Source organism: Syngnathus typhle, linkage group LG12, assembly GCF_033458585.1.
Source record: "Syngnathus typhle isolate RoL2023-S1 ecotype Sweden linkage group LG12, RoL_Styp_1.0, whole genome shotgun sequence".
Classification (NCBI taxonomy): domain Eukaryota; kingdom Metazoa; phylum Chordata; class Actinopteri; order Syngnathiformes; family Syngnathidae; genus Syngnathus; species Syngnathus typhle.
In genome coordinates this window covers 12,637,689-12,665,616 of record NC_083749.1, presented here as the reverse complement: position 1 = coordinate 12,665,616, position 27,928 = coordinate 12,637,689, and the positions used below count along the sequence as shown (strand labels likewise).

Sequence of the window (27,928 nt, the reverse complement as noted above, 5' to 3'; positions counted from 1 at the left end):
CAATCGTGAAGTGGAATGAAATTTATTGGATAATTTAAACTTTTTTAACAAATAAAAAACTGAAAATTGGGGCGTGCAATATTATTTGGGCCCTTTACTTTCAGTGCAGCAAACTCACTCCAGAAGTTCAGTGAGGATCTTTGAATGATCCAATGTTGTCCTAAATGACTGATGATGATAAATAGAATGCTCCTGTGTGTATTCAAGTCTCCATATAAATGCACCTGCTCTTTGATAGTCTCAGGGTTCTGTTTAAAGCCTCTCTGCGCTTTGAAGACAAAGGAACACACCAGACAGGTCCGAGATACTGTTGTGGAGAAGTTTAAAGCCGGATTTGGATACAAAAAGATTTCCCAAGCTTTAAACATCTCAAGGAGCACTGTGCAAGCAATTATATTGAAATGGAAGGAGTATCAGACCACTGCAAATCTACCAAGACCCGGCCGTCCCTCCAAACTTTCATCTCAAACAAGGAGAAGACTGATCAGAGATGCAGCCAAGAGGCCCATGATCACTCTGGATGAACTGCAGATAACTACAGCTGAGGTGGGAGAGTCTGTCCATAGGACATCAGTCAGTCGTGCACTGCACAAATCTGGCCTTTATGGAAGAGTGGCAAGATGAAAGCCATTTCTCAAAGATATCCATAAAAAGTCTTGCTTAAAGTTTGCCACAAGCCACCTGGGAGACACCAAATATGTGGAAGAAGGTGCTCTGGTCAGATGAAACCAAAATCAAACTTTTTGGCCACAATGCAAAACGATATGTTTGGCGTAACAGCAACACAGCTCATCACCCTGAACACACCATCCCCACTGTCAAACATGGTGGTGGCAGCATCATGGTTTGGGCCCGCTTTTCTTCAGCAGGGACAGGAAAGATGGCTAAAATTGATGGGAAGATGGATGGAGCCAAATAGCCAGATTGTTCACAGGCCCCCGCCTTGCCCTATCAACGCTTATTGCCACTGTCCCGACTCCTGTGCCCCGGTGAGTTTCCTTCATGCGCGGCAGGCTGCTGGACTATCTGCGCTTGTACTCTGTCAGCACATAGCACGGGGCGTGCCTCGGAGCAATCACCGTGTATTCAAACGGCATTCTCCCGTCACTTATGAAGCCGCGAAACAGCAAATCCCACAATGATCCAAAACATAAAGCCAAATCTACAATGGAATGGTTCACAAATAGACGTATCCAGGTGTTAGAATGGCCAAGTCAAAGTCCAGACCTGAATCCAATCGAGAATGCGGAAAGAGCTGAAGACTGCTGGTCACAAACGCTCTCCATCCAACCTCACTGAGCTCGAGCTGTTTTGCAAGGAAGAATGGGCAAGCATTCCAGTCTCTCGATGTGAAAAACTGATAAAGACATACCCCAAGCGACTTGCAGCTGTAATTGCACCCTTCTCACACTGTCTCTAAGGGAGAGGCCGAACATCCTGCGGAGAAAACTCATTTCGGCCGCTTGTATCCGGGATCTCGTTCTTTCGGTCACGGCCCATAGCTCGTGACCATAGGGTGAGGGTAGGAGCGTAAATCGACCGGTAAATTGAGAGTTTTGCCTTTTGGCTCAGCTCTCTCTTTACCACGACGGACCGGTACAGAGTCCCCAATGCTGCCGACACTGCACCAATCCGCCTGTCGATCTCGCGCTTCATCCTCCCCTCACTCATGAACAAGAGCCCAAGATACTCTAACTCCTCCACTTGGGGCAGGATCTCATACCCGATCCGGAGAGGGCATTCCACCCTTTTCCAATCGAGGACCATGGACTTGGATTTGGATGTGCTGACCCTCATCCCGACCGCTTCACACTCGGCTGCGAACCGCTCCAGTGAGAGCTGGAGATCACGGCCTGAAGAAGCCCACAGCACTGTGTCGTCTGCAAAAAGCAGAGACGGGATGCTGAGGTCCCCGAACCGGACCCTCCTCTCAGCACCCCTGAATAGACCTTACCAGGGAGGCTGAGGAGTGTGATTCCCCTGTAATTGGAACACACCCTCCGGTTCCCCTTCTTAAAGAGGGGAACCACCACCCTAGTCTGCCAACCCAGAGGCACTGTCCCCGAGGTCCACGCAATGTTGTAGACACCGCTCGGGTTCAGATCGGGGGGGCCGTTCCTCCCAATCACGCCCTTCCAGGTCTCACTGTCATTGCCCACGTGAGCATTGAAGTCAACCAGTAGAACAATGGAGTCCCCAGAAGAAGCGCTCTCCAGCACTTCCTCCAGGGACTCCAAGAAGGGTGGGTACTCTGAGCCGCCGTTTTGTCCAGAGACACAAACAACAGTCAGGACCCGTCCCCCCACCCGAAGGCGGAGGGAGGCTACCCTCTCGTTCACCGGGGTGAACCCCAATGTGCAGGCGCCCAGCCGGGGGGCAATAAGTATACCCACACCTGCTCGACGCCTCTCACCGTGGTCAACTCCAGAGTGGAAGAGAGTCCAGCCCCTCTCGAGATGGCTTGTACCGGAACCCAAACTGTGTGTGGAGGCAAGTCCGACTGTGTCTAGTCGGAACTTTTCTGCCTCGCACACCAGCTCCTTTCCAGCCAGAGAGGTGACATTCCATGTCCCAAGATCCAGCTTCTGCAGCCAGGGATCAGACAACCAAGGTCCTTGCCTTTGCCCGCCGCCTAGCTTACACTGCACCCGACCCCTTTGGCCCCTCCCACAGGTGCTGAGCCCATGGGAAGGGGGACTCACGTTTCCTTTTCGGGTTGTGCCCGGCCGGGCCCCATGGGCAAAGGCCCGGCCACCAGACGCTCGCATACGGGTCGAGTGTTTTTTCACATTTGCCATTCTCATCCCTAAAATCTGCAATAGGTGGTGGCACGTGAAATGGCGAGGAAATGCTGTATTCCCTCTAGGTGTCAGTAACAGCAAATTCCTTCATAGAGGATTTAATTGAATTATGTTGGCAGAGTTTCAGAGAGTAGAGACAGTGTAGACCCGAAGAGAAGAGTGATCAAGTGAAGGGTTAAACTAGTCCTTTTTAAATAGTGGGGTGCGATGGGACACGTGTGACCCCGGGCAACATGCTTTCCTTTAGCTGTGCTAGAATCAAGGGTAATTAGACATCCACGGCAGTAGGTGGGAGTGGCGGTGTAACTGTAAGATTGTGCGGAGTGTACCTAACACTCGGTGGGAGACGAGGAAAGAGCGGTGTGTTTACTGTGCCTTAAAATGTTGGCAGCGGACAGTATGAAGCCAAAAATATTCAGGCAATGTTGGGTTCACAACATTTATCTGAAAATAATCTCACAGAGGCAGGATATGTCTTCGATCATCTGCAGATGGGCGCAAACCAGACAAACAGAAAGTGTGGCTGAGATCCGCGCCCTTCCTTCAGTTTGGTCGTGCCTTTTATTGAGGAACAACAATAGGGCAAGTGTACATGAATGCATAGCTTCTTTAGACAGGAAAGACATTCCACAATTACATCTCATGACCACCGCACAACAGCGATACTATTACGGACCGAAGCAGTATGGTCGTCTCATTACTTTAGCTTAACAAAGACGTCGTCTTAGTGCCCCTGGGATGCATACCTCTGTGGCGTTCTCATGACTTCCACTTAAAATAGACGTTTGTCTGCTTCAGCCATCCCATGACAACCTCATGATCTGTTCATGGATAGCTAACTATGGGGCTTATTGTATAGCGCGACTTGTGACTCCAGACATGAGTTCCTTAGCCAGCCATATGCTCCCAAGTCATTATCACGAGGCCAAACTTTCACATACTGCGGAAAATCTTGCACACATAAGTAGATACATAGAATCCAATGATAAAATTTCAACACCATTGTGCCACAACGTCTCATCAGCAAACTGGACAAGCTGGGCCTCAGTACCTATCTCTGCAACTGGCTACTGGACTTCCTCTGTCAGAGGCCACAGGTGGTATGTGTTGGCGACAAGATCTCCGCCAGCATCACGCTGAGCACAGGGGCCCCCCAAGGCTGCGTGCTCAGTCCGCTACTCTTCACTCTCCTGACGCATGACTGCATTGCAACCCACAGCGACAACCGCATAGTGAAGTTTGCTGACGACACGACTCTGGTGGGTCTCATCACCAAGGGAGACGAGACTTAGTACAGGCTGGAGGTTGACCTTCTGACCACGTGGTGCAGGGACAACAACCTCCTGCTGAACGTCGACAAGACCAAGGAGGTTGTTGTTGACTTCCGGAAGGGTCACACCCAACACCTGCCGCTAACCATCGACGGTGCTGTGGTGGAGAGAGTGAGCAGCGCCAGGTTCCTGGGGGTGCACATCAGTGAGGATCTCTCCTGGTCCACCAACACCGCATCACTGGCGAAGAAGGCCCAGCGCCACCTGTACTTCCTGCGGAAACTCAGGCGAGCGAGCGCTCCTCCGGCCGTCATGACTACATTTTACCGTGGCACCATTGAGAGCGTCCTCTCCAGCTGTATTGCTGTTTGGGGTGGCGGCTGCACTGACTCCAACTTGAAGGCCCTGCAGCGCATAGTGAACACGGCTGGTAAGATTATTGGTGCTTCACTCCCCTCCTTGAAAGACATTTACATCTCCCATCTCACCCGCAAGGCGACCACGATTGTGAGTGATGTGAGTCACCCCGCTCACTCTTTGTTTGAGCTTCTGCCCTCTGGGAAGAGGTATAGGAGCCTGCGCTCCCGCACCACCAGACTACACAACAGCTTCATACTCCAGGCTGTTAGGATCCTGAACTCGCTTCCCCTTTCTGCGTAGCGTCCTGTACTTTTGCGCTACGCTTACTGTCTGCTGTATGCACTTATTATCCTCAACTCGCTTCCCCTTTCTGCGTAGCGTCCTGTACTTTAGCGCTACGCTTACTGTCTGCTGTATGCACACTGGCAATTGCGGGGTGTATTTTGTATTTAATCCACACATAGGGCGCATGCATGCCATGACTTACGGTAAACAAAAAAACGTCACGGGAGCAAGACAGTGAGTTCGGTTGTACTTTATTCTACTGTTTAACCATGTACTCTGCTGTCCTCACATTATTGTTAATCGATATTCATACGCAAGTCCGTCCAAGTCCTCATCTTCTGTATCCAAATTAAACAGTTGGGCAAGTTCGCCATTATTCCCTCTCGTCATTGTGTCGTCGTTGTCATGTTTGAAAGAGCTGAAGACTGCTGTTCACAAACGCTCTCCATCCAACCTCACTGAGCTTGGGCTGTTTTGCAAGGAAGAATGGGCAAGAATTCCAGTCTCTCGATGTGCAAAACTGATAGAGACATACCCCAAGCGACTAGCAGCTGTAATTGCAGCAAAAGGTGGCGCTACAAAGTATTAGCGCAAGGGGTCTGAATAATATTGCAGGCCCCACTTTTCAGTTTTTTTATTTGTTAAAAAAGTTTAAATTATCCAATAAATTTCGTTCCACTTCACGATTGTGTCCCACTTGTTGTTGATTCATGACAAAAAATTAAACTTTCATAGCTTTATGTTTAAAGCCTGAAATGTGGCGAAATGTTAAAAGTTTCAAGGCGGCCGAATACTTTCGCAAGGCACTGTACCTACCTGCCTACCTGCCTGCCTACCTACCTACCTACCTACCTACCTACCTACCTACATACATACATGAATAAATTATTGTCAGTGCAAACTTTAACTTGCTCGGGTGGTGGGATTTTGTTTCGTGTGACAGCTTGTTCCTTTTCTGTCGGTCTGTTGCGCTTTCTCGCAATAATGTACCGATCCCCTGTCCCATCTTGAGTCTTTGTACAATTCCAACAGCTTTCAAATGACATTTCTGCTGAATGTGACGGTTGAGGTACTCCAACTTCCATTCCTTCCATATTTTTCCCTCCGTAAACTCGCCCGCCACTCCATGTTTTGCAGAGGAGACCTTTCTCATTCGAAAAAATCTCACCCAGTTTCACCGTTTCCTCTTGTACTTGTACACACTCCAACAGCCATTCAATCTTGCAAGAACTGCCGCATCTCTTAATTATTTTGGCTTGGCGAGTGGATGTGTTGCTGCTCATACGTTTCACCATGATTAGCTACCGTAATTTTCAGACTAAAAATCGCTCCGGAATATAGGTCGCATTAGCCATTAAATGCACAATAACGTGAAAAAACAACAACAGACAAGTCGCATTTTGGGGGACATTTATTCGACAAAATCCAACACCAGGAACAGACATGAACGAGCAACAACAGGCTAAACCAGGGGTGTCAAACTCTTTTTTTTCCACGGGCCGCATTGTAGTCATAGCTTCTTTCGGAGGGCCATTTTGACTGTCAACCCAAATAAATGTATGAGCACCTCATATTATATACAGTAAAAGCTACAAAACAAACTGACAAATAACTCGTTTTCAAATCAGAGTAAAAACTGGTCAAATATGTAAAAATCCAGATATTAAAAGTGAAGACAATTTGCAATTCCAGTAATGACACATGAATTTTTATGCACAATTTGTCTTCGCGGGGGCCGTATCTGGCCCCCGGGCCTTGAGTTTGACACCTGTGGGCTAAACGATAGGTAAGTTAACGAAGCGCTGCGAACGGGCCTGACGTGACATTCAGAATTATTCAAATAACTATTACATAAATAACATGTTTATAAAACCATCTGTGTCACTCCAGTTCATTAAATCCATCGATCGTCCTTTGTCAACAATGGGTGCGCGCCGCTGACGGCGGTTACACTTCAAAATATTCCACAGGCCCATACAACGATATATAAATTAGATATCAAATAACTATTATCTAAGCAATAATGTTATCAAACCATCTGTGTCACTCCAAATCATTAAATCCATCGATCGTCCTTTATGTCAATAATGCCGGCCGGGTGCGCGCAGCTGACGGCGCTTGCACTTCAAAATATTCTACAGGCCCATATTCAAGATTCAAGAGATTCAAGAGTTTTTTATTCGCCATGTTTGAGCGTGCCAAACAAGGAATTTGACTTCGGAAAATCACAGCCTCTGTTCAACATTTAGGTGACTAACAACACTCAGGACATGTGAAAAATAGCAAATATTCTCAAACATCCCCTGATCTTAAACTCCCAAGAGTGCAAGGAAGAACTCAAAACTCCAGCTAGGGGAACTGAGAAACCTCGAGAAGAGACCACAGATGGGAAGGTCCCTTATCCAAGATGACCAGGCTGCAATGGATGCAGAGAGGACACAAAGTACAAACATCCATCCATCCATCCATTTTCTGTACCGCTTAGTCCCCACTGGGGTCGCGGGCGTGCTGGAGCCTATCCCAGCCGTCATCGGGCAGTAGGCGGGGGACACCCTGAACCGGTTGCCAGCCAATCGCAGGTTTTGGCGTACCGAGCTCTATAACGCCGTCCGGAGGGGAGTAGTTCAAACAGACTGCAACCTGGGTGAGAAGGGTCTGTAGAGATGTTCCTTGCACGTTTTCTGGTCCTGGAGAAGTACAAGTCTTGGATAGAGGGGAGGTTGATTCCAATTATCTTTTCTGCAGTCCTGATTGTCCGTTGCAGTCTGTACTTGTCTTGTTTGGAGGCCGATCCAAACCAGACAGTGATGGAGGTGCAGAGGACAGACAGGGTGATGGCAGTGTAGAAGGTCTTCAGAAGCTCTCGCGGAAGGTTGAACTTCTTGAGCTGTCTCAGGAAGTACAGCCTCTGCTGGGCCTTCTTCTTCTGGACAGAGTCTATGTGGCCGGTCCGTTTCAGGTCCCAAGAGATTGTGGTTCCCAGGAAAATGAAGGTGTCCGTGGAGAGTATTACTGCGGATAGTGAGGGGTAAAGGTGGTGAAGGGTCTCGCCTGAAGTCCACTGTCAACTCCACTGTCTTGAGCGGGTTCAGCTCCAGGTGGTTTTGGCTTCACCAGTGGACCAGGAGCTCCACCTCCTGTCTGTACGCAGTCTTGTCACCGTCCTGGATCAGTCCGATGAGAGTGGTGTCGGCAGCATACTTCAGGAGCTTAACAGGAGTCACCTGAGGAGAGATCGTTGGTGTAGAGAGAGAAGAGCAGTGGGGAGAGAACGCACCTCTGAGGGGCTCCAGTATTGGTGGTCCAGGTGTCAGATGTGATGCCCCCCAGCCTCACACGCTGTCTCCTGTTGGTCAGGAAGCTTGTGATCCACTGACAGGTGGAGGCAGGCACCGCAAGCTGGATGAGCTTCTGTTGGAGGATGTCAGGAGCGATGGTGTTGAACGCCGAGCTGAAGTCCACGAACGGGATCCTGGCGTACGTTCCTGGGGTGTCCAGGTGGTGCAGGATGTACTGCAGTCCCATGTTGACCGCATCATCCACCGACCTGTTTGCCCGGTAGGCAAACTGGAGGGGGTCAAGCAAGGGGCCCGTGACCTCCTTCAGGTGGTTCAGCACTAACCTCTCGAAATATTTCATGACCAGAGATGTCAGTGTGACAGGTCTATAGTCATTCAAACCTGTGATGGCGGGCTTCTTGGCCACTGGAACGATGGTGGAGCTCTTGAAGCACGAGGGCACCTCACACAGCTCCAGAGAACGGTTGAAGATCTTTGCAAAGGTGGGCACCAGCTGCTCAGCGCAGACTTTCAAGCAGGAAGGTGACACGCCGTCTGGGCCCGGTGTCTTCCTGGTCTTTTGTCTCCGGAACATCTAGCGCACTTCCTCCTCGCGGATCAGGAGTGCGGGCGCGGCCTCTGCAAGAGAGTGAGTGGGTGACAACGTTGATAGAGGTGTGGACAGAGCAGTTGTGGGGAGAGGTGAGTATGTAGATTGTGCTGCAGGAAGTCCTGTTGTGTGGGAGGACCGATCAAACCTGCAGTAGAACCTGTTTAGCTGGTTAGCAAGCCTTGGGCTCTCCACAGGACGGGGGGGTTCGTTTCTTGAAGCCCGTGATGCTCTGCAGACCTTTCCACACTGTTGAGGGATCAGGATTGGCAGAGAGGTGTCTCTTCAGGTTCTCCCCGTAACACCTCCTGGCTTTCCTGAGCTCTCGGTTCAGTGTGTTTCTGGTCTGCTTGAACAGGTCGCGGTCGCCGCTCTTGTAGGCCTCCTCCTTGACTTTGCGCAGCCTCCTGAGGTTCGGTGTAAACCAAGGTTTGTCGTTGTTGTACGTGCAGAAGGTCTTAGTCTGCACACACAGATCCTCACAAAAACTGATGTATGATGTGACAGTGTCAGTGAGTTCATGCAAGTCTGAAGTTGCAGCTTCGAAAACTCCCCAATCGGTGCAGTCAAAGCAGGCTTGGAGGTCCTGCCTTGACTCCATTGTCCACTTCCTCACAGTCCTCACCACAGGCTTAGAAGTTTTTAATTTCTGCCTGTAGGCCGGGATCAGATGAACTAGACAGTAGTCCGAGAGTCCTAAAGCCGCACGAGCCGCAGAGTGGTATGCATCCTTAATCACGGTGTAGCAGTGTTCCAGAGTCTGTGCCCCTCTGGTGGGACACATTACGTGCTGTCTGTATCTGGGGAGTTCGTGTGCGAGGTTCGCCCTGTTAAGATCTCCCAGAACAATGATTAGTGAATTTGGTAGAAGTTTCTCCATGTCTGTTACCTGGTCAGCCAGCATCTGCGTGGCTTCACTCGCACGTGCGTGTGGTGGACTGTAAACAGCCGCCATGACTATCGAGGAGAACTCCCGTGGTGAATAGAACGGCCGGCGGTTTATGAAAAGTGTTTCTAGGAGAGGGCTGCAAAACTCTTTCAACACCGTGACATCAGTAAACCAACGTTCATTAATGTAGAAACAGAGACCACCTCCCTTTGATTTTCCGAAGAGCTCCGCGCTGCGATCTGCACGCGTTAGCCGAAACCTCGCTAGCTCCACGGCGTGGTGGGGGGTTCGTTCGCTGAGCCACGTTTCAACAAAGCACAGCGCGGCGGATCTGCTGAAGTCCGTGTTCCTTGAAGTGAGGAGCAGCAGTTCATCCATCTTGTTCGCCAGGGAGCGGACATTCGGCAGATGAATTGACGGTAGGCCCGAACGGAACCCTCTCTGCCTCAGCTTTACGAGGGCTCCGGCTCGTTTTCCGCAGCGCCGTCGTCGTGCTAGCTTGTATAGCACCGCCGCTCCGGCTAGAATCTCCAACAAACAATCTGAATCAGATAGAACAGGAGAGAAAATACCAGAAGAAGACTGTCCGATGTTTAACAGCGCTTCTCTGGTAAAAGTGATCCGGGATGGACAGCAGAGGACACAGAAAACACACAAAATAAGAACAAGAAACAGAGAGCGACTCACCGTGGCTGTCATCCGCGGCGCCATCATATGAAATATAAATTAGATATCAAATAACTATTAGTCAAAGTCAAAGTCAGCTTTATTGTCAATCCCTTCATATGTCAAGACACACAAAGAAACAGAAATTCCGTTTCCTCCATCCCATGGTGACGAGACACAGTACACGATAAACATACAAGTAGACGACACAAAATAAAAACAAGAAGGCACAAACAATAATAAATAAAATGAGTGATGAATAAATAATAAACAAATGACCCAATAAATAAGAGGAGCAAAACTGAGCCAGTGTGCGTACAGCAGACAGTAAGCATAGCGAAAAGTACAGGACGCTACGCAGAAAGGGGGTGCGAGTTCAGGATCCTAACAGCCTGGAGTATGAAGCTGTTGGAGAGTCTGGTGGTAAGGGAGCGCAGGCTCCTGTACCTCTTCCCAGAGGGCAGAAGGTCAAACAAAGAGTGAGCAGCAATACAGCTGGAGAGGACGCTCTCAATGGTGCCGCGGTAAAATGTAGTCATGACGGCCGGAGGAGCGCTCGCTCGCCTGAGTTTCCGCAGGAAGTACAGGCGGCGCTGGGCTTTCTTTGCAAGTGATGCGGTGTTGGTGGACCAGGAGAGATCCTCACTGATGTGCACCCTTAGGAACTTGGTGCTGCTCACTCTCTCCACCACAGCACCGTCGATGGTCAGCGGCAGGTGTTGGGTGTGACCCTTCCGGAAGTTCACAACAATCTCCTTGGTCTTGTCGACGTTCAGCAGGAGGTTGTTGTCCCTGCACCACGTGGTCAGAAGGTCAACCTCCAGCCTGTATTGAGTCTCGTCTCCCTTGGTGATGAGACCCACCAGAGTCGAGTCGTCAGCAAACTTCACTATGCGGTTGTCGCTGTAGGTTGCAGTGCAGTCATGCGTCAGGAGGGGGAAGAGCAGCGGACTGAGCACGCAGCCTTGGGGGGCCCCCGTGCTCAGCGTGATGCTGGCGGAGATTTTGTCGCCAACACGTACCACCTGTGGCCTCTGACAGAGGAAGTCCAGTAGCCAGTTGCAGAGGTAGGTACTGAGGCCCAGCGTGTCAAGTTTGCTGATGAGGCATTGTGGCACAATGGTGTTGAAGGCAGAACTGAAGTCCACAAACAGCAATCTCACATACGAGTCCCTTCTCTCCAGGTGGGTGAGGGCTGAGTGGAGGGCAGAGCAGATGGCATCCTCAGAGGACCTTTTGGCTCGGTACGCAAACTGGAAGGGGTCAATGGTGGGGGGGAGAACGGATCGGATGTGCTCCAAGACAAGGCCCTTAAAGCACTTCATGATGATGGGCGTAAGTGCCACGGGGCGGTAGTCATTGAAGCAGGACGGAGCGGGTTTCTTCGGCACAGGTACGATGGTGGCAGCTTTGAAACACGACGGGACGGTGGCCTGCTGCAGGGAAGTGTTAAAGATGTCTGTGAAGACATCTGTCAGCTCACCAGCGCAGTCCTTCAGCGCACGACCCGGGATGTTGTCAGGGCCCGCCGTCTTACGGATGTTGAAAGCGGCAAGCGCCCTCCTCACGCTGTCGGCGGAGAGGCACAGGGGCAGCTCGTGTGAAGGGGGAGTGGCGTTCAGCGGGCAAGTGCTGTTCTGAGCGTCGAAGCGAGCAAAGAAGCGGTTAAGGTCATTGAGCAGACGGACGTCCCCTTCACAGGTCTGCGGTGCGGGCTTGTAGTCCGTGATGGTCTGAATGCCCGGCCAAAGGCTCCGTGCGTCCCTGCTGTCCTTGAAGTGGGCGGTAATTTTGCAAGAGAACGCCCTCTTTGCTTCTTTGATGACCCGGGACAGGTCGGCCCTCGCAGTCCTCAAGCCAGCCTCATCCCCCGCTCTAAAGGCTTTGTCCCTGGCCCTCAGCAGCCTGAAGACAGCCATGGCTTCCGGTTAGCCCGAGTGACGATGGATTTTGAGTGGGTCACATCATCAATGCACTTCCTGATGTAGAAGGAAACAGATAGTATACTCCTCAATGTCTGTCCGATCGTCGCAAGTGGCAGCCCTCCTAAACATGTCCAGGTCAGTAGAGCCAAAGCAGTTTAGTATTACCGTTTTTTTCCATGTATAATGCGCACCCTAAAAATGGCATGTCGAACCTGGAAAAAAGCCTGTACCCATGTATAATACGCACTCAAATTTTGACTTTTTTTTTTTTTAAAGTCCCTGTTGGCAGAGTAGCCATACAGCAGCAGGTACTTGTGAGGAACCCAATCGCACCAAACTCAGTGGAATAAAATAAAGAAAGACGAGGAGGACGATCAACTCTGTTTGCACACCATTCTCTGCGGCTACTGCGGCGACAGCTTGTAGGGACCCACTGTGCAGCATGCAGGAAGGCTTTTTATTAAACACGCCCACTTAACAGGTCATCACAGGTGGTTCCAATCACACAATAAATCAAGATGCTGTCATAAGAAAATAACACGATTTAAACATATTCTGACAAAACATACAATAGGAAAATGTATAATTGAGAGCATCTCTCAACACCCCCACTTGCTCTCACATTATAACCCTAAAGAAAACATTACCTTGACATTTTAGTCAGAAAACAAGTCCATTTTCCTTTAGTTAGACCCAAACATAAATCCAGCAAATTTTGCCAACTTAAATTTTGTTGCAGGCTTGGTCATTACATCCGCAACCATATGTTCAGTTGGACAGTACACAAGAGACAGTTTACCCTCTGTAACATTGGACCGGATAAAGTGGTATTTAATATCCACATGTTTGCATCGCTGTCTTTTAACAGGATTCTTTGCTAATGCAATCGTGCCTTGGTTGTCTTCAAACACTACAGGTAGCATATACACATGTTTATCAATACCATCTAGCAGTTGTGTGAGGTATAGACATTCTTGGATAGTTGCAGCCAGAACAATATACTCTGCCTCACAAGTAGACAGTGCTACAGTTGGCTGTCTTTTTGTCTTCCATGACACTAAAGTACCACCCTGAGATAGTTACACAATAACCAGTTGTACTACGTCGATCTACATCACAAGCCCAGTTTGCATCACTGTAGGCTTGTATACCCAGGTTTTCATTACTCATTTGGTAGCACAACTTCTTGTCACTAGTACCCTTTAAATATCTTAGCACATGTTTAACTGTACAAAAATGTTCAACAGTAGGTTGATTAAAATACTGTGACAGCTTGCTTACAATAAAACTCAAGTCAGGTCTTGTACATACGGTTAAATAAATAAGACTACCCACTGCTTCTCTGTACATTGAAACATCACTCAATAATGCAGCATCATCTGTGTAGTTCAGTTTTTGTTCACAAGGTGTCGATCTACCTTTGCAATCTTGCATATTAAACCTATCTAAAATTTTCTCAACATATTTAGCTTGAGACATTGTTACACAGTTACTGGTTTGCTCAAAATCGATGCCCAAGAAATGTTTCAGTTTACCCAAGTCCTTCATTTTGAACCTTGCTGTCAGCATGTCTTTTGTGACCTCCATAGCTTCTTCATTACTTGCTTGAAATAAAATGCACAGAACAGATGCGCAAGACACGTCAGCTATATAAAGAGCGAGAGTTGTTTTCTTCCTATTAGTTTCAATTCACAGTTTAATTAGCAGTTTCAATCAGCAAATAACAAAATGCGTATTACAGGTAATATTTTATTTCACATCACTTTGCCTTGTTCCTTTGGTCTCTGCTGTTCATCCTAAAACACAAAGGCGCTCTTTAAGCAATGCGACAGTGAGCGCCCGGCGCGCTGCGGTTGCGCGACCGCACCAAATTAAGCTCCCTGCGCGGTGCGCTCTGAGGTCCACTTAAATTTTAGAAAGTACATCAGGACTTTAAAAATATCTTCTAAATTTCAGCGACGGCTCTGTCACAATAATCGACCAGCGCGGTGCAGTTGGGCGGTCGGCGGCGCGCTACGGTTGAGCGTTCTCTCTCGCGCTCTCTCTCTCGCTCTCTCTCGCTCTCGCACACACGCGCACACACGCACACACACGCAAACCGGATATCATACGGAGGCCGCCATTACAAATGCGCAGAACGGATGCGCAAGACACGTCAGCTATATAAAGAGCGAGAGTTCAGTTCTCTACCTAAATCCGTATTACAGGTAATATTTTATTTCACAACACTTTGCCTTGTTCCTTTCTTCTCTGCTGTTCACTTCAAACACGCTCCATGCGACCGCAATGCTCTTGTATCAGACGCTTGCTCGATCACCTGCTCGTTTGCTGTCTGTCACAATGTACCCTACACAAATCCGAAACATTTGTTGCGGCTCCGAGTCACGACGAGGGGCAAGTTTTGGTTTCCAAGGGTGTTTTTATTCCTCTTCAACGTCTCTCCCATACAGAGCCGCCTTTTTCCCGTGCGCGCACGGAGCGCGGTGGTGTGTTTACGGGCAGTCGGAGAAATCAACGGCAACATAAAAAATTACATCCAGCCTAGTTAAGACCATACCAAAGACTATAAAAATGGGGCCCATTGCCTCCCTTTTAAAAAAAAATTAAAAAAAAAAAATTAAAAAATTTTTTGTACCCATGTATAATGCGCACCCCAGATTTTAGGACAATAAATTAGTTAAATTTTGCGCACTATACACGGAAAAAAACGGTAGGCTGGATGTATTTTTTTTTCGGCCATGATTTCTCCGACTGCCCAGGAAGGCACCACGCGATCAGTTAGGTTAAAATGAAAAGAGAGGAAAGTGACAAAACGTGTGTGGCTTTTTCTTAAATGAACACGTTTGACATTGCTATAGTCAAAGTCAAAGTCTGCTTTATTGTCAATCTCTTCACATGTCAAGACACACGAAGAAACCGAAATTACGTTTCCTCTATCCCACGGTGACGAGACACAGCACACGATAGACATACAAGTAAACGACACAAAATAAAAACAAGAAGGCACAAACAATAAATAATAAAAGTGATGAATAAATAATAAATAAACAAATAACCCAATAAATAAGAGGAGGAAAAACGGAGCAAGTGTGCATACAGCAGACAGTAAGCATAGCGCAAAAGTACAGGATACTACGCAGAAAGGGGGAGAGAGTTCAGGATCCTAACAGCCTGGAGTATGAAGCTGTTGGTGAGTCTGGTGGTGCGGGAGCGCAGGCTCCTGTACCTCTTTCCAGAGGGCAGAAGATCGAACAGAGTGAGCGGGTTGACTCACATCACTCACAATCGCGGTCGCTTTGCGGGTGAGATGGGAGGTGTAAATGTCCTTCAAGGAGGGGAGTGAAGCACCAATAATCTTACCAGCCGTGTTCAATATGCGCTGCAGGGCCTTCAAGTTGTAGTCAGTGCAGCGGCCACCCCAAACAGCAATACAGCTGGAGAGGATGCTCTCAAGGGTGCCACGGTAAAACGTAGTCATGACGGCCGGAGGAGCGCTCGCTCGCCTGAGCTTCCGCAGGAAGTACAGGCGGCGCTTGGCCTTCTTCGCCAATGATGCGGTGTTGTTGGAGATCCTCACTGATGTGCACCCCCAGGAACCTGGCGCTGCTCACTCTCTCCACCACAGCACCGTCGATGGTCAGAGGCAGGTGTCGGGTGTGACCCTTCCGGAAGTCAACAACAATCTCCTTGGTCTTGTCGACGTTCAGCAGGAGGTTGTTGTCCCTGCACCACGTGGTCAGAAGGTCAACCTCCCCACCAGAGTCTTGTCGTCAGCAAACTTCACAATGCGGTTGTCGCTGTAGGTTGCAGTGCAGTCATGAGTCAGTAGGGTGAAGAGCAGCGGACTGAGCACACAGCCTTGGGGGGCCCCTGTGCTCAGCGTGATGCTGGCAGAGATTTTGTCGCCAACACGTAGCCTCAGGCCACACCCGTACCCGCTTGCGAACCGGTCTGGATGCCCTCACCATTTGTCTGTATGCGGGCAAAAGCATAACAGTGATATGGTCAGAAAGTCCAAGATGGGGGAGGGGGGCATCTTTGAAAGCTCCTTTATGCGAAGAGTAGACCAGGTCCAGGAAGCTGTCGCCACGCGTAGGAAAATTAACATGCTGGTGAAGCCTCGGCTTTTATTATATTGCGCTGTCATTTTAAAGAAAATTAATAGATGCAACAATATTAATTTGCTTTGAAAATACCTGAGTAATAAAATGGATGGATGGATGAATGATGATTGTAATTAAGTAGAAAGTCTCCTTTGTAATACACCGTGTTCCAAATTATTATGCAAATTGTATTTAAGTGTCATAAAGATTACATTTTTTGTTTTTCAATTAAACTCATGGACGGTATTGTGGTGTCAGGGCTCTTTGGATCACTGAAATCAATCTCAGACACCTGTGATAATTAGTCTGCCAGGTGAGCCCAATTAAGGAAAAACTACTTAAGAATGGCGTTCCACATTATTAAGCAGATGACCATTTCCAAGCAACATGGGAAAGAAAAAGGATCTCTCTGCTGTCGAAAAGCGTGAAATAGTTCAATGCCTTGGACAAGGTATGAAGACCTTAGATATTTCACGAAAACTTAAGCGTGATCATCGTACTGTAAAGAGATTTGTGGCTGATTCAGAGCACACACGGGTTCGTGCAGATAAAGGCGCAACGAGGAAGGTTTCTGCCAGACAAAAACATCGGATTAAGAGAGCAGCTGCTAAAATGCCATTACAGAGTAGCAAACAGATATTTGAAGCTGCTGGTGCCTCTGGAGTCCCACGAACATCAAGGTGTAGGATCCTCCAGAGTCTTGCAGTTATGCGTAAACCATCTATTCGGCCACCCCTAAACAACGCTCACAAGCAGAAACGGCTGCAGTGGGCCCAGGAATACATGAAGACTAATTTTCAAACAGTCTTGTTCACTGATGAGTGCCGTGCAACCTTGGATGGTCCAGATGGATGGAGTCGTGGATGGTTGGTGGACGGCCACCATGTCCCAACAAGGCTGCGACGTCAGCAAGGAGGTGGCGGAGTCATGTTTTGGGCCGGAATCATGGGGAGAGAGCTGGTTGGCCCCTTTAGGGTCCCTGAAGGTGTGAAAATGACATCTGTAAAGAATGTGGAGTTTCTGACTGACCACTTTCTTCCATGGTACAAAAAGAAGAACCGTGCTTTCCGTAGCAAAATCATCTTCATGCATGACAATGCACCATCTCATGCTGCAAGGAATACCTCTGCATCATTGGCTGCTATGGGCATAAAAGGAGAGAAGCTCATGGTGTGGCCCCCATCCTCCCCTGACCTCAACCCTATTGAGAACCTTTGGAGCATCCTCAAGCAAAAGATCTATGAGGGTGGGAGGCAGTTCACATCCAAACAGCAGCTCTGGGAGGCTATTCTGACATCCTGCAAAGAAATTCAAGCAGAAACTCTCCAAAAACTCACAAGGTCAATGGATGCAAGAATTGTGAAGCTGCTATCAAATAAAGGGTCCTATGTTAAAATGTAACTTGACCTGTTAAGATGTTTTTGATTGAAATAGCTTTTGATTTCAGTAAATATGACCTCCTAATGCTGTAAATTCTAAAGATGAGCATTTCAGTTCATAACAACCTATAATATGTTATAAAACTCTGTTGTGCGTAGTAATTTGGAACAGTGCATTTTAAGTTTTTTATTTTTGAAAAATTCTGTTATCATTGGGAGGTTTGTTCAATAACATTCGAATTCATTAAACTAATGGTTGATGACTTGAAAATTATGCTGACTCATTTGCATCGACTATTTAGGAAAATCTGAGATAAATATCATTTGCATAATAATTTGGAACACGGTGTATATACTCCTTGTAGCATGTAACGGTACCCAAAAAGAAGAGTTTCTTTGCATCGAGGTTTATGCAAAGAGCTCACGTTATTATATTGTTGCTTTTTGGTGAATGAGTGTTCCGTCTGTACGACTGGTCTTTGACTGCATCCCGCTTCAATGGCAGAATGCGGATGAATTTAAAGACATCAAATGAGAATAATTCTTTATAAAACTTATAATTGACTGACGCAAACATGAGTTCTTCATGTTTTTATTGAAAACAACATAGTGCTGACGCCGTACATTGCCGTACGACATCTGTTTTACGCTTTCCAAATAAGGCGTGCGCGCTCCCGCGGCAGGGGGAACAAAATCTCACGGGGGAACCAAATCTAGCACAACAGCGGCCTCCGTATGATATCCGGTCTGCGATGGAGATTAAAAAACAAACAATATTTGAAAATAACATACCATCAAGGATTGCACCATCGCATCAAACAATGTGTTGTCAAATATGGATTTTACTGACTAAATGTGTTGGGGAGGATGGCTGAATGCGATGCGCGATCGACAACAAACAAGAAGAAAGGTGATTTCAAGTTTTATTTCGAGGGAGGTTTTCTTAAAAAATAAAATTTTTTTTTTTTACCCATGTATAATGCGCACCCCAGATTTTAGGACAATAAATTAGTTAAATTTTGCGCATTATACATGGAAAAAAGCGGTATATAAGCAATAATATTATCAAACCATCTGTGTCACTCCAAATCATTAAATCCATCGATGAAATTCCTCGTCCTTTGTCAACAACGCCGCGCGTGCGCCCTGACGTCAGCCTCGTCGGTATTCCACAGATCTAGTATATAACTATATTGTAGCGTTAACAAAGTTCAAGGAAAGACGTGGGTTGGTAAATGGCTCTTTATTTAACAAAACAAACTTCCAGGTGTGTGGCGCATACACACACAGACACACACACACACAAATTCCGTAGGTAGAACAGAATAGCAGTAATGTGACAAAAATTAGTTTGGCACCCTTGTCTGTTTGGATTTGTGTTAAGGCCAAAATATGCTGAAAATATGCCTATAGCATTTTCATAGGCTTTTTTCTTTTCTAGGGAAAGTCCAGGATGTGCTTTTGAGGTATATGTGGAAGTTGTTCACCCAGGCACACAAAGCTCAGGTAAGCTTCTTACAATTCTTTCTAGCTGCAAGAGCAACCTTTTTGAATAACATTTGACCATTCTCTGTGATTGGCTCTGTGAGTGGCTGGTGACCAGTTTGAGGTGTAGTCTGCCTTTTGCTCGACGTCAGCTGGAATAGGCTCTGCACACACATTTGCCTGTTCTGTGAGGTTTTGATGAATCACAGGTATGGTCCATCGCCTCATACCGTTGTCTGCAAATTGCTTACTGGACTACCTTTGCACCGGTTCATTGACCCCGTGGAGGCTTTTTTTGGTGTGTATTGAACATTGTGGAGGGGCTATGTGGCGGACCTCTCGTCTATGTTATTTAGGCCTCTCACCAGCTGCCTGCAGTTAGTTATTTTTTCCCTTTATTTCAGAGTTTTGTCTTGTTGATTTGATGACTTGTATCTTGTTGCAGTTATTGGTTTCCTTTTCTTGGAGCTTATTAAGTTTGTGCCCAGGTCATCTACAGCAGTGGTCCCCAACCACCAGGCCGCGGACCGGTACCGGTCCGTGGGTCATTTGGTACCGGGCCGCCAAGCCGCACAGACAAAAAAAAAAAAGATCGACGATCAATCAATTCAGGTCAAGACACTCGTCCCGGTCACGTGACATGATTCCCCAGTCGAGCCCGCAAAGCTAATATGTGGCGACAGGCTAACTAACCAGGCAATGAAGCATTCAAAACTGCTTCAACACATGGAGACCAAGCATCCTGCAATAAAAGACAAACCTTAATCACTTCGGGTGTCATTGTCTCCGATTACGTCTAGATGAGACCGGCTCGTTTCTGAGAAACAAACTCAGTGCTCCCACTAATTCAACGTAATGGTGAGTTTTATTTCATCGTATTTATATATCTATTATAAATGTATTATATATTTATTTATATAAATGTATTATTTATTTATATAAATGCCGGTCCGCGAAAATATTTCTGACATGTAACCGGTCCGTGGCGCAAAAAAGGTTGGGGACCACTGATCTACAGTATCTCACAAAAGTGAGTACAACCCTCTTATTTCTGCAATGTTTTAATTATATCTTGTCATGGGACAACACTGAAGAAATGACACTTTGAGACAATGTTAAGTACCGTATTTTCCGCACTATTAGGCGCACTTAAAAACTTAAAATTTATCGTAATTTTCGGACTATAAGTCGCACCGGAGTATAAGTCGCACCAGCCATAAAATGCCCAAAAATGTGAAAAAAAACCATATATGTATATAAGTCGCTCCTGAGTATAAGTCGCCCCCCCACCCAAACTATGAAAAGAAACGCGACTTATAGTCCGAAAATTACGGTACTCAAAAAAACACAGTGTGCCTTATAATGCAGAGCGCCTTATACAGTGCCTTGCGAAAGTATTCGGCCCCCTTGAACCTTTCAACATTTCGTGACATTTCAGGCTTCAAACATAAAGATATAAAATTTTAATTTTTGTCAAGAATCAACAAGTGGGACACAATCGTGAAGTGGAACGAAATTGATTGGATAATTTAAACCTTTTTAACAAATAAAAAACCGAAAAGTGGGGTGTGCAATATTATTCGGCCCCCTTGCGCTAATACTTTGTAGCGCCACCTTTTGCTGCAATTACAGCTGCAAGTCGCTTGGGGTATGTCTCTATGAGTTTTGCACATCGAGAGACTGGAATTCTTGCCCATTCTTCCTTGCAAAACAGCTCGAGCTCAGTGAGGTTGGATGGAGAGCGTTTGTGAACAGCAGTCTTCAGCTCTTTCCACAGATTCTCGATTGGATTCAGGTCTGGACTTTGACTTGGCCATTCTAACACCTGGATACGTCTATTTGTGAACCATTCCAGTGTAGATTTTGCTTTATGTTTTGGATCATTGTCCTGGTGGAAGATAAATCTCTGTCCCAGTCTCATGTCTTTTGCAGACTCCAACAGGTTTTCTTCCAGAATGGTCATGTATTTGGCTCCATCCATTTTTCCATCAATTTTAGCCATCTTCCCTGTCCCTGCTGAAGAAAAGCAGGCCCAAACGATGATGCTGCCACCACCATGTTTGACTGTGGTGATGGTGTCTTCAGGGTGGTGAGCTGTGTTGCTTTTACGCCAAACATATCATTTTGCATTGTGGCCAAAAAGTTCGATTTTGGTTTCATCTGACCAGAGCACCTTCTTCCACATGTTTGGTGTCTCCCAGGTGGCTTGTGACAAACTTTAAACGAGACTTTTTATGGATATCTTTGAGAAATGGCTTTTGTTAGGGTTTGCAGAATATCTTCATCGTATGATTATGTTGGAATATAACATGTAATAACTTAACTAGCTTGTCCTGTCTAGACAAAAGTAGTTGACCAAAGTGCTAAGATCTTTTCAACTTATTGACTAGCTGCAGAGAAAGTAATCAAAGTTGCTTTGTTTACAGAACGTCGTAAAAGGTCCCCTGCTATGCTTTGATCAGCAGGGGACCGGCTTCACCTTATCCTGTGTGTTCCCACACCCCCACTTTCAACCCCACTCTGTTTCTCTCAATAAATAAGCACCTGACGAGGCCTGAGTCAGACTTCATTCGACCATCGCTGTAAGCACAGCGACGAGTGATCTCTCCGCCTGCAGGTGTCTAAAATGACTTGCTTGACTCCTGTGTGGTTCTTGCAAAATAAGTTAGAGTGAGCACCACGCTAGCACCACCCTAACAGCTTTCTTCTTGCCACGCTTCCATAAAGGCCAGATTTGTGGAGTGCACGACTGATTGTTGGCCAATGGACAGACTCTCCCACCTCAGCTGTAGTTATCTGCAGTTCATCCAGAGTGACCATGGGCCTCTTGGCTGCATCTCTGATCAGTCTTCTCCTTGTTTGAGATGAAAGTTTGGAGGGACGGCCGGGTCTTGGTAGATTTGCAGTGGTCTGATACTCCTTCCATTTCAATATAATTGCTTGCACAGTGCTCCTTGAGATGTTTAAAGCTTGGGAAATCTTTTTGTATCCAAATCCGGCTTTTAACTTCTCCACAACATTATCTCGGACCTGCTTGGTGTGTTCCTTTGTCTTCATGGTTCTCTCTGCGCTTTAAACAGAAACCTGAGACCCTGAGTTTGGTGACCACTGGTTTACAGGGTGCTGCCACGACACTTTGCTGTAAACTTGCTGTTTACAGTGAACCCAATCACGCTTTGCCAGCTCTCATCTTCTGCTCTTCCCTCCGACCCCACTTCTTCCTCCCCTGATGACCTTGCCACCACACAACAACATCCTTTCTGACTCCCTTGATTCCCTAGCCCCCTGGAAAACTTCCTCTGTTACATTCACTAACTCTGCCCCTTGGTACACACCGGAACTCCGCACCATGAAACAAAATGGCCGTCAACTCGAATGCCTCCACAAAAGAACCCGCCTCACCGTCCATGCCGAAACCTTAAAACAACACATCTCCTCCTATCGTGATGCTCTTCTTGCTGGCAAATCTGCTTACTTCTCATCTCTCATTAATAACACCAACCCGAAACCCCCGCATACTGTTCTCGCCCGTCAACAAATTGCTCCAGCCACTGGTCACCAAGCCACCCTCCTCACACGCCCTCTGTAACTCCTTTCTTGTCAACTTTAACAACAAAATCGCCCAAATCAACAGTTCTCTGACCGACACCATCAATAACTCCTCCAGTTTATCTCGCTCTCCGGTCACACATCCATCCTCTCCCCAGTTACACAAGGGGTCCCCCAAGGCTCAGTTCTTGGCCCCCTCCCATTCATCTGTTACCTCTTTCCCCTTGGTACTGTCATCCGCAAACTCAATCTGGACTTCCACTGCTACGCTGATGACACCCAGATCTATATACGTAAGACACCAACCCGTAACCCTTCCCTCACCCATTTTGAAACCTGCATCTCTACAATAAAAGCATGGCTGACCCACAACTTTCTCAAACTCAACAGTGACAAAACAGAGCTCCTCCTCATAGGCACTAAATCCTCCCTTAATAAAACTGGATCCATCACACTCACCATTGACTCCTCAAACATCACTCCCTCCCCTCTGGCACGCACCTTGGCGTTATTTTTGACCCCACACTGTCCTTTCAACCTCATGTTAGCTCAGTTGTCAAGACCTCCTACTTCCACCTCCGACGCATCGCCAAAATCCGGCACTGCCTTTCTCTCCCTGCCGCTGAATCTCTCATCAACGCCTTCATCTCATTCCGGCTTGACTACTGCAACTCCCTTCTCACTGGAATCACTGCTCACTCACTCCATAGACTTCAACTAGTCCAAAACTCTGCTGCCCGCCTCCTTACCCACACCCGGTCCCGTGAACACATCACTCCTGTTCTCCACTCTCTTCACTGGCTCCCCATGAAGGAGCGTATCATCTTCAAGATACTCCTCCTCACCTTCAAAGCCCTTCACCACCTGGCTCCCACTTACCTATCCGACCTCCTTGTCCCCTAGTGCCCCAACCGTCCCCTCCGATCCTCCAATACTTCATGTCTGACAGTCCCAAAATCCAAACTCAAATCCTTCGGTGACAGAGCCTTCTCCTGCACATCACCCCGACTCTGGAACTCTCTCCCTCAGTCTGTCTGTGACTCACCCACACTCCCCATATTTAAGTCCTGTCTAAAAACTTACCTCTTCTCCCAAGCTCATGACCTCCCCTACCCATAACTGGTTTCCTCTTCTTAAGTTTATCCGATTGTTTCCTCCCTGTCAGCCTCCCCTCATGTATGTCTTTGGGTTTTTGCGCTATACAAATTTAATGAATTATTATTATTATTATTATTACAGTGGGCTGCCACGACACTTTGCTGAGGCTCATGGGAGTCTGTGAGCTGAGGCTCATGGGAGTTTGCGGGTGGCTAATGCTATAATGATAGCTGCTATAGGCACGAGGCTCTTTTATTTCAAATAGGCTGCTCCGTTAATGTTTCAAGTAAATTTACGGATCGATATGGAAGGGAAACATAAGTAAGCAGTACCAATGTGTTAGATCAAACTTTAGTCAGTTCCGTTCATTTTATAGGAGATAGTTTGTGAAACGCGAGGGTTTACAGGGGGCTGCCACGACACTTTGCTGAGGCTCATGAGAGTCTGCGAGCTGAGGCTCATGGGAGTCTGCGAGCTGAGGCTCATGGGAGTTTGTGGGTGGCTAATGCTATAATGATAGCTGCTATACGCACGAGACTATTTCATTTCAAAATAGGCTGCTCCGTTAATGTTAAATGTTAAATTTACGGATCGATATGGAAGGGAAACATAAGTAAGCAGTACCAATGTGTTAGATCAAACTTTAGTCAGTTCCGGTCATTTTATAGGAGATAGTTTGAGGAATGCGATTGTTTACAGAAGGCTCATTGGTTATTGGCTAGTGGATGCATACCGCAGCCCTAGTCAACCTCAGTTTGTTGCAGTATAGCAGGGGTGTCAAACTCAATTGCACAGGGGGCCAAAATTCAAAGCACACTTCAGGTCGCGGGCCAAACAGAACAAACATTTATTGAACACACTAAAACTAACTTTTAACATAAATATAAATACAAACGGACAGGAATGTTATTCTGGATTAAACTTTAAATAACTTAAAATATCTTGATCTATATAATATATCCAGTTAAAATTATACAAGTTAGAAATTGGAACATGCTGCAAAAAAACCGCCTGAAAAAATAAATTAAAATGGTGACAGTGCTTGTGCTTGAAGTAAACATTAAAATAATAAATCAAAACGTTTGATTTTCTTTGCTTTTATGTCATTTTAAATAAAAAACCTAAATTTTAAATATCCCAAATGATTTTACTCTCCATAAAAATATCTCCTGTCAAAATTATACAAGATAGAAATATGAACATGCCGCAAAACAAAACCTGGAAATAACTAAACAATTTGTGCTTTTCAGCAATAACAACCTGCTTTGGCGATCTCCTCTGCCACGATAAAATTCTCTTTCACAGCAGCTTCACTTTGTGATTTTGCACGGGTGAAAAACGTCTGCTGGAATGTCAGCTTCTTCTTTAACTCTTCTACCTTCTGTATCTTCTTGTATTTTTTAGATTTGCCTTGAAGATGGATATGGATTGCAACATTTTTAGTGTTTCATCAAGATCATTCCAAATCTGTGGCCCTCTGCACACAATACTAAAGATTGTAGATTTTAGTTTCCGTTTTTTCCCAATGATTAGATTTCTATTCCTGGTGGTGTGGGTGTGGCTGGGAGTACAGATTGGGATGAGTTGACAGAGTTTGTGGTTTCGTTTATGGACAGTCTGATACATGACGCAAGCATTCTGGAAATAGTTATATTCAACAAGCCTCAGAAGATTGTGTTGGTGGAAGATTGTTTTAAGTTAAGTTAAAGTCCCAATGATCGTCACACACACATCTGGGTGTGGTGAAATTTGTCCTCTGCATTTAACCCATCCCCGTGTGATTGTAATCCATCCCCTGGGGGAGAGGGGAGCAGTGAGCAGCAGCGGTGCCGCCCTCGGGAATCAGTCGGTGATCTAACCCCCAAATTCCAACCCTTAATGCTGAGTGCCAAGCAGGGAGGCAATGGGTCCCATTTTTATAGTCTTTGGTATGACCCGGCCGGGGTTTGAACCCACAACCTTCCAGTCTCAGGGCGGACACTCTACCACTAGGCCACTGAGCTGTTTTATTGGGGGTGTTAAACTCAGACCATGTTATGGCGCGTATGACCTTTTTCTGAAGTATCTCCAGCTTTTTTAGATGGGTTGGAAATGTGTTAGACCATATAATATTGCAGTATTTTAAATGAGGTTCAAATAAGGATTTGTACAGAATAAGAAGTGCAGTGAGTGGGAGATAATGTCTCAATTTGAAGAATAAAGCCCCATATTTAGACAGTTTGATTGTGAGCTCATCAATATGTTTTTTAAAGTTCAAGAACTCGTCAATGTGGATCCCCAGGAATTTAGTAGAGCTGACTCTTTCAATGTTTTGTCTGTTGATTTTTATGCAAATTTGGTCAATGTCCTTTTTTTTATGGGACCGGAATACAATGTACGTTTTATTGACATTTAGGGACAGTTTGTTGCATTTAAACCATGCGTTTATTTTCGCTAACTCACTATTTATAATTTGTTCAAGTGTATTTGGATTTTTGTGGGAAAGAAACAAGTTTGTATCGTCAGCAAATAATACTTTATGTAGTATGGGGGAAGTATTAACAATGTCATTTATGTATAAGATGAAAAGGAGCGGCCCTAAGATGGACCCTTGAGGAACTCCATAATTGATGGGCTTGTATGAAGATTTATGGTTGTTAATAGAGACATATTGATGTCTTCCTAACAGATAGCTGCGGAACCAGTCTAACGGCAGGCCTCTAATACCATAGTGTTGTCATTTATCTATAAGAATGTCAATCATGATGGTGTCAAAAGCTTTAGACAAGTCCAGAAAAATCCCAATACCATATCGATTGCCCCGTAGATTTTATCAGTCAAGTCAAGTACTGCCATATATGTAGTGTTTTCCTTTCTGAAACCATACTGGGATGGGGCAATGATGTTTAGTTTGTTTAGATCAGGGGTCTCAAACTCGCGGCCCGCGGGCCAATTGCGGCCCTCAGGACAATGTTTTGGGGCCCCCTGCCTGAAATAAAATCTTTGTGTTAATGCGGCCCGCGCATTTTTTCTCACATGCATCTGGGGTTTTTATATTTTTAACACCTCTGGGCTCCCGTAGCTCAGGCTCGTGACAACAGCGTGAATTAGCGATTAGTCACTTTAACATGTTTGGATGAACAAGTGGAGGGAAAATATATCTTGTCACCTAGTGCTATACGGTTTTTGTCAGCCCCAGTCATGTCTTTTTCAAAACCTGTCGTGAAGAGAAAAATTGGCGATGAGCACAGACAATTTCAGGAGAAGTGGGAGACGGAATATTTTTTTGTTGAGCACAGGGGCATCCCAACGTGTCTAATATGCAAGGATAAAGTTGCGGTGCACAAGGAGTATAACATCAGACATCATTACTCAACTAAACATGCTGAGGAGTATGGAAAATACCTGGGGGATGAGCGAGAGGACCGGGTCGCCAAACTTAAAACATGTCTACAGAGGCAACAAGATTTTTTCAAAAAAGCAAGCAAAGAGAGTGAAGCGGCTATCAAAGCTAGCTACGTGGTGAGTGAGATGATTGCGAAAGCAGGGAAGCCATTCAAAGATGGCGAGTTCGTCAAACAGTGCATGTTACAGGCTGCAAGTATAGTCTGCCCGGAAAAAAAGGCTCAGTTTAGTAACATCAGCATTTCAGTGGCAGAGCGCATTTCTGACATGTCTGGCAACATGTCATGACTACATTTTACCGTGGCACCATTGAGAGCGTCCTCTCCAGCTGTATTGCTGTTTGGGGTGGTAGCTGCACTGAATACAACATGAAGGCCCTGCAGCGCATAGTGAACACGGCTGGTAAGATTGTTGGTGCTTCACTCCCCTCCTTGAAGGACATTTACATCTCCCATCTCACCCGCAAGGCGACCACGATTGTGAGTGATGTGAGTCACCCCGCTCACTCTTTGTTTGATCTTCTGCCCTCTGGGAAGAGGTATAGGAGCCTGCGCTCCCGCACCACCAGACTCACCAACAGCTTCATACTCCAGGCTGTTAGGATCCTGAACTCTCTCCCCCTTTCTGCGTAGAGTCCTGTACTTTTGTGCTATGCTTACTGTCTGCTGTATGCACACTGGCTCCGTTTTGCTTCTCTTATTTATTGTGTTATTTGTTTATTTATTATTTATTCATCACACTTATTATTTATTGTTTGTGCCTTCTTGTTTTTATTTTGTGTCGTTTACTTGTGTGTCTATCATGTACTATGTCTCGTCACCGTGGGATAGAGGAAACGTAATTTC

The 27,928-nt window shown here is 46.4% G+C and overlaps 1 protein-coding gene across 1 annotated transcript in view; it reads left to right on the top strand.

The window, feature by feature from the left end:
* LOC133163713 (DENN domain-containing protein 1A-like) overlaps positions 1–27,928 on the top strand; it is a 146,439-nt gene that overhangs the window by 7,228 nt on the left and 111,283 nt on the right. The window contains 1 exon segment of the mRNA XM_061293881.1: positions 19,009–19,073. Within this exon segment, the coding sequence (XP_061149865.1) occupies positions 19,009–19,073 (65 nt within the window).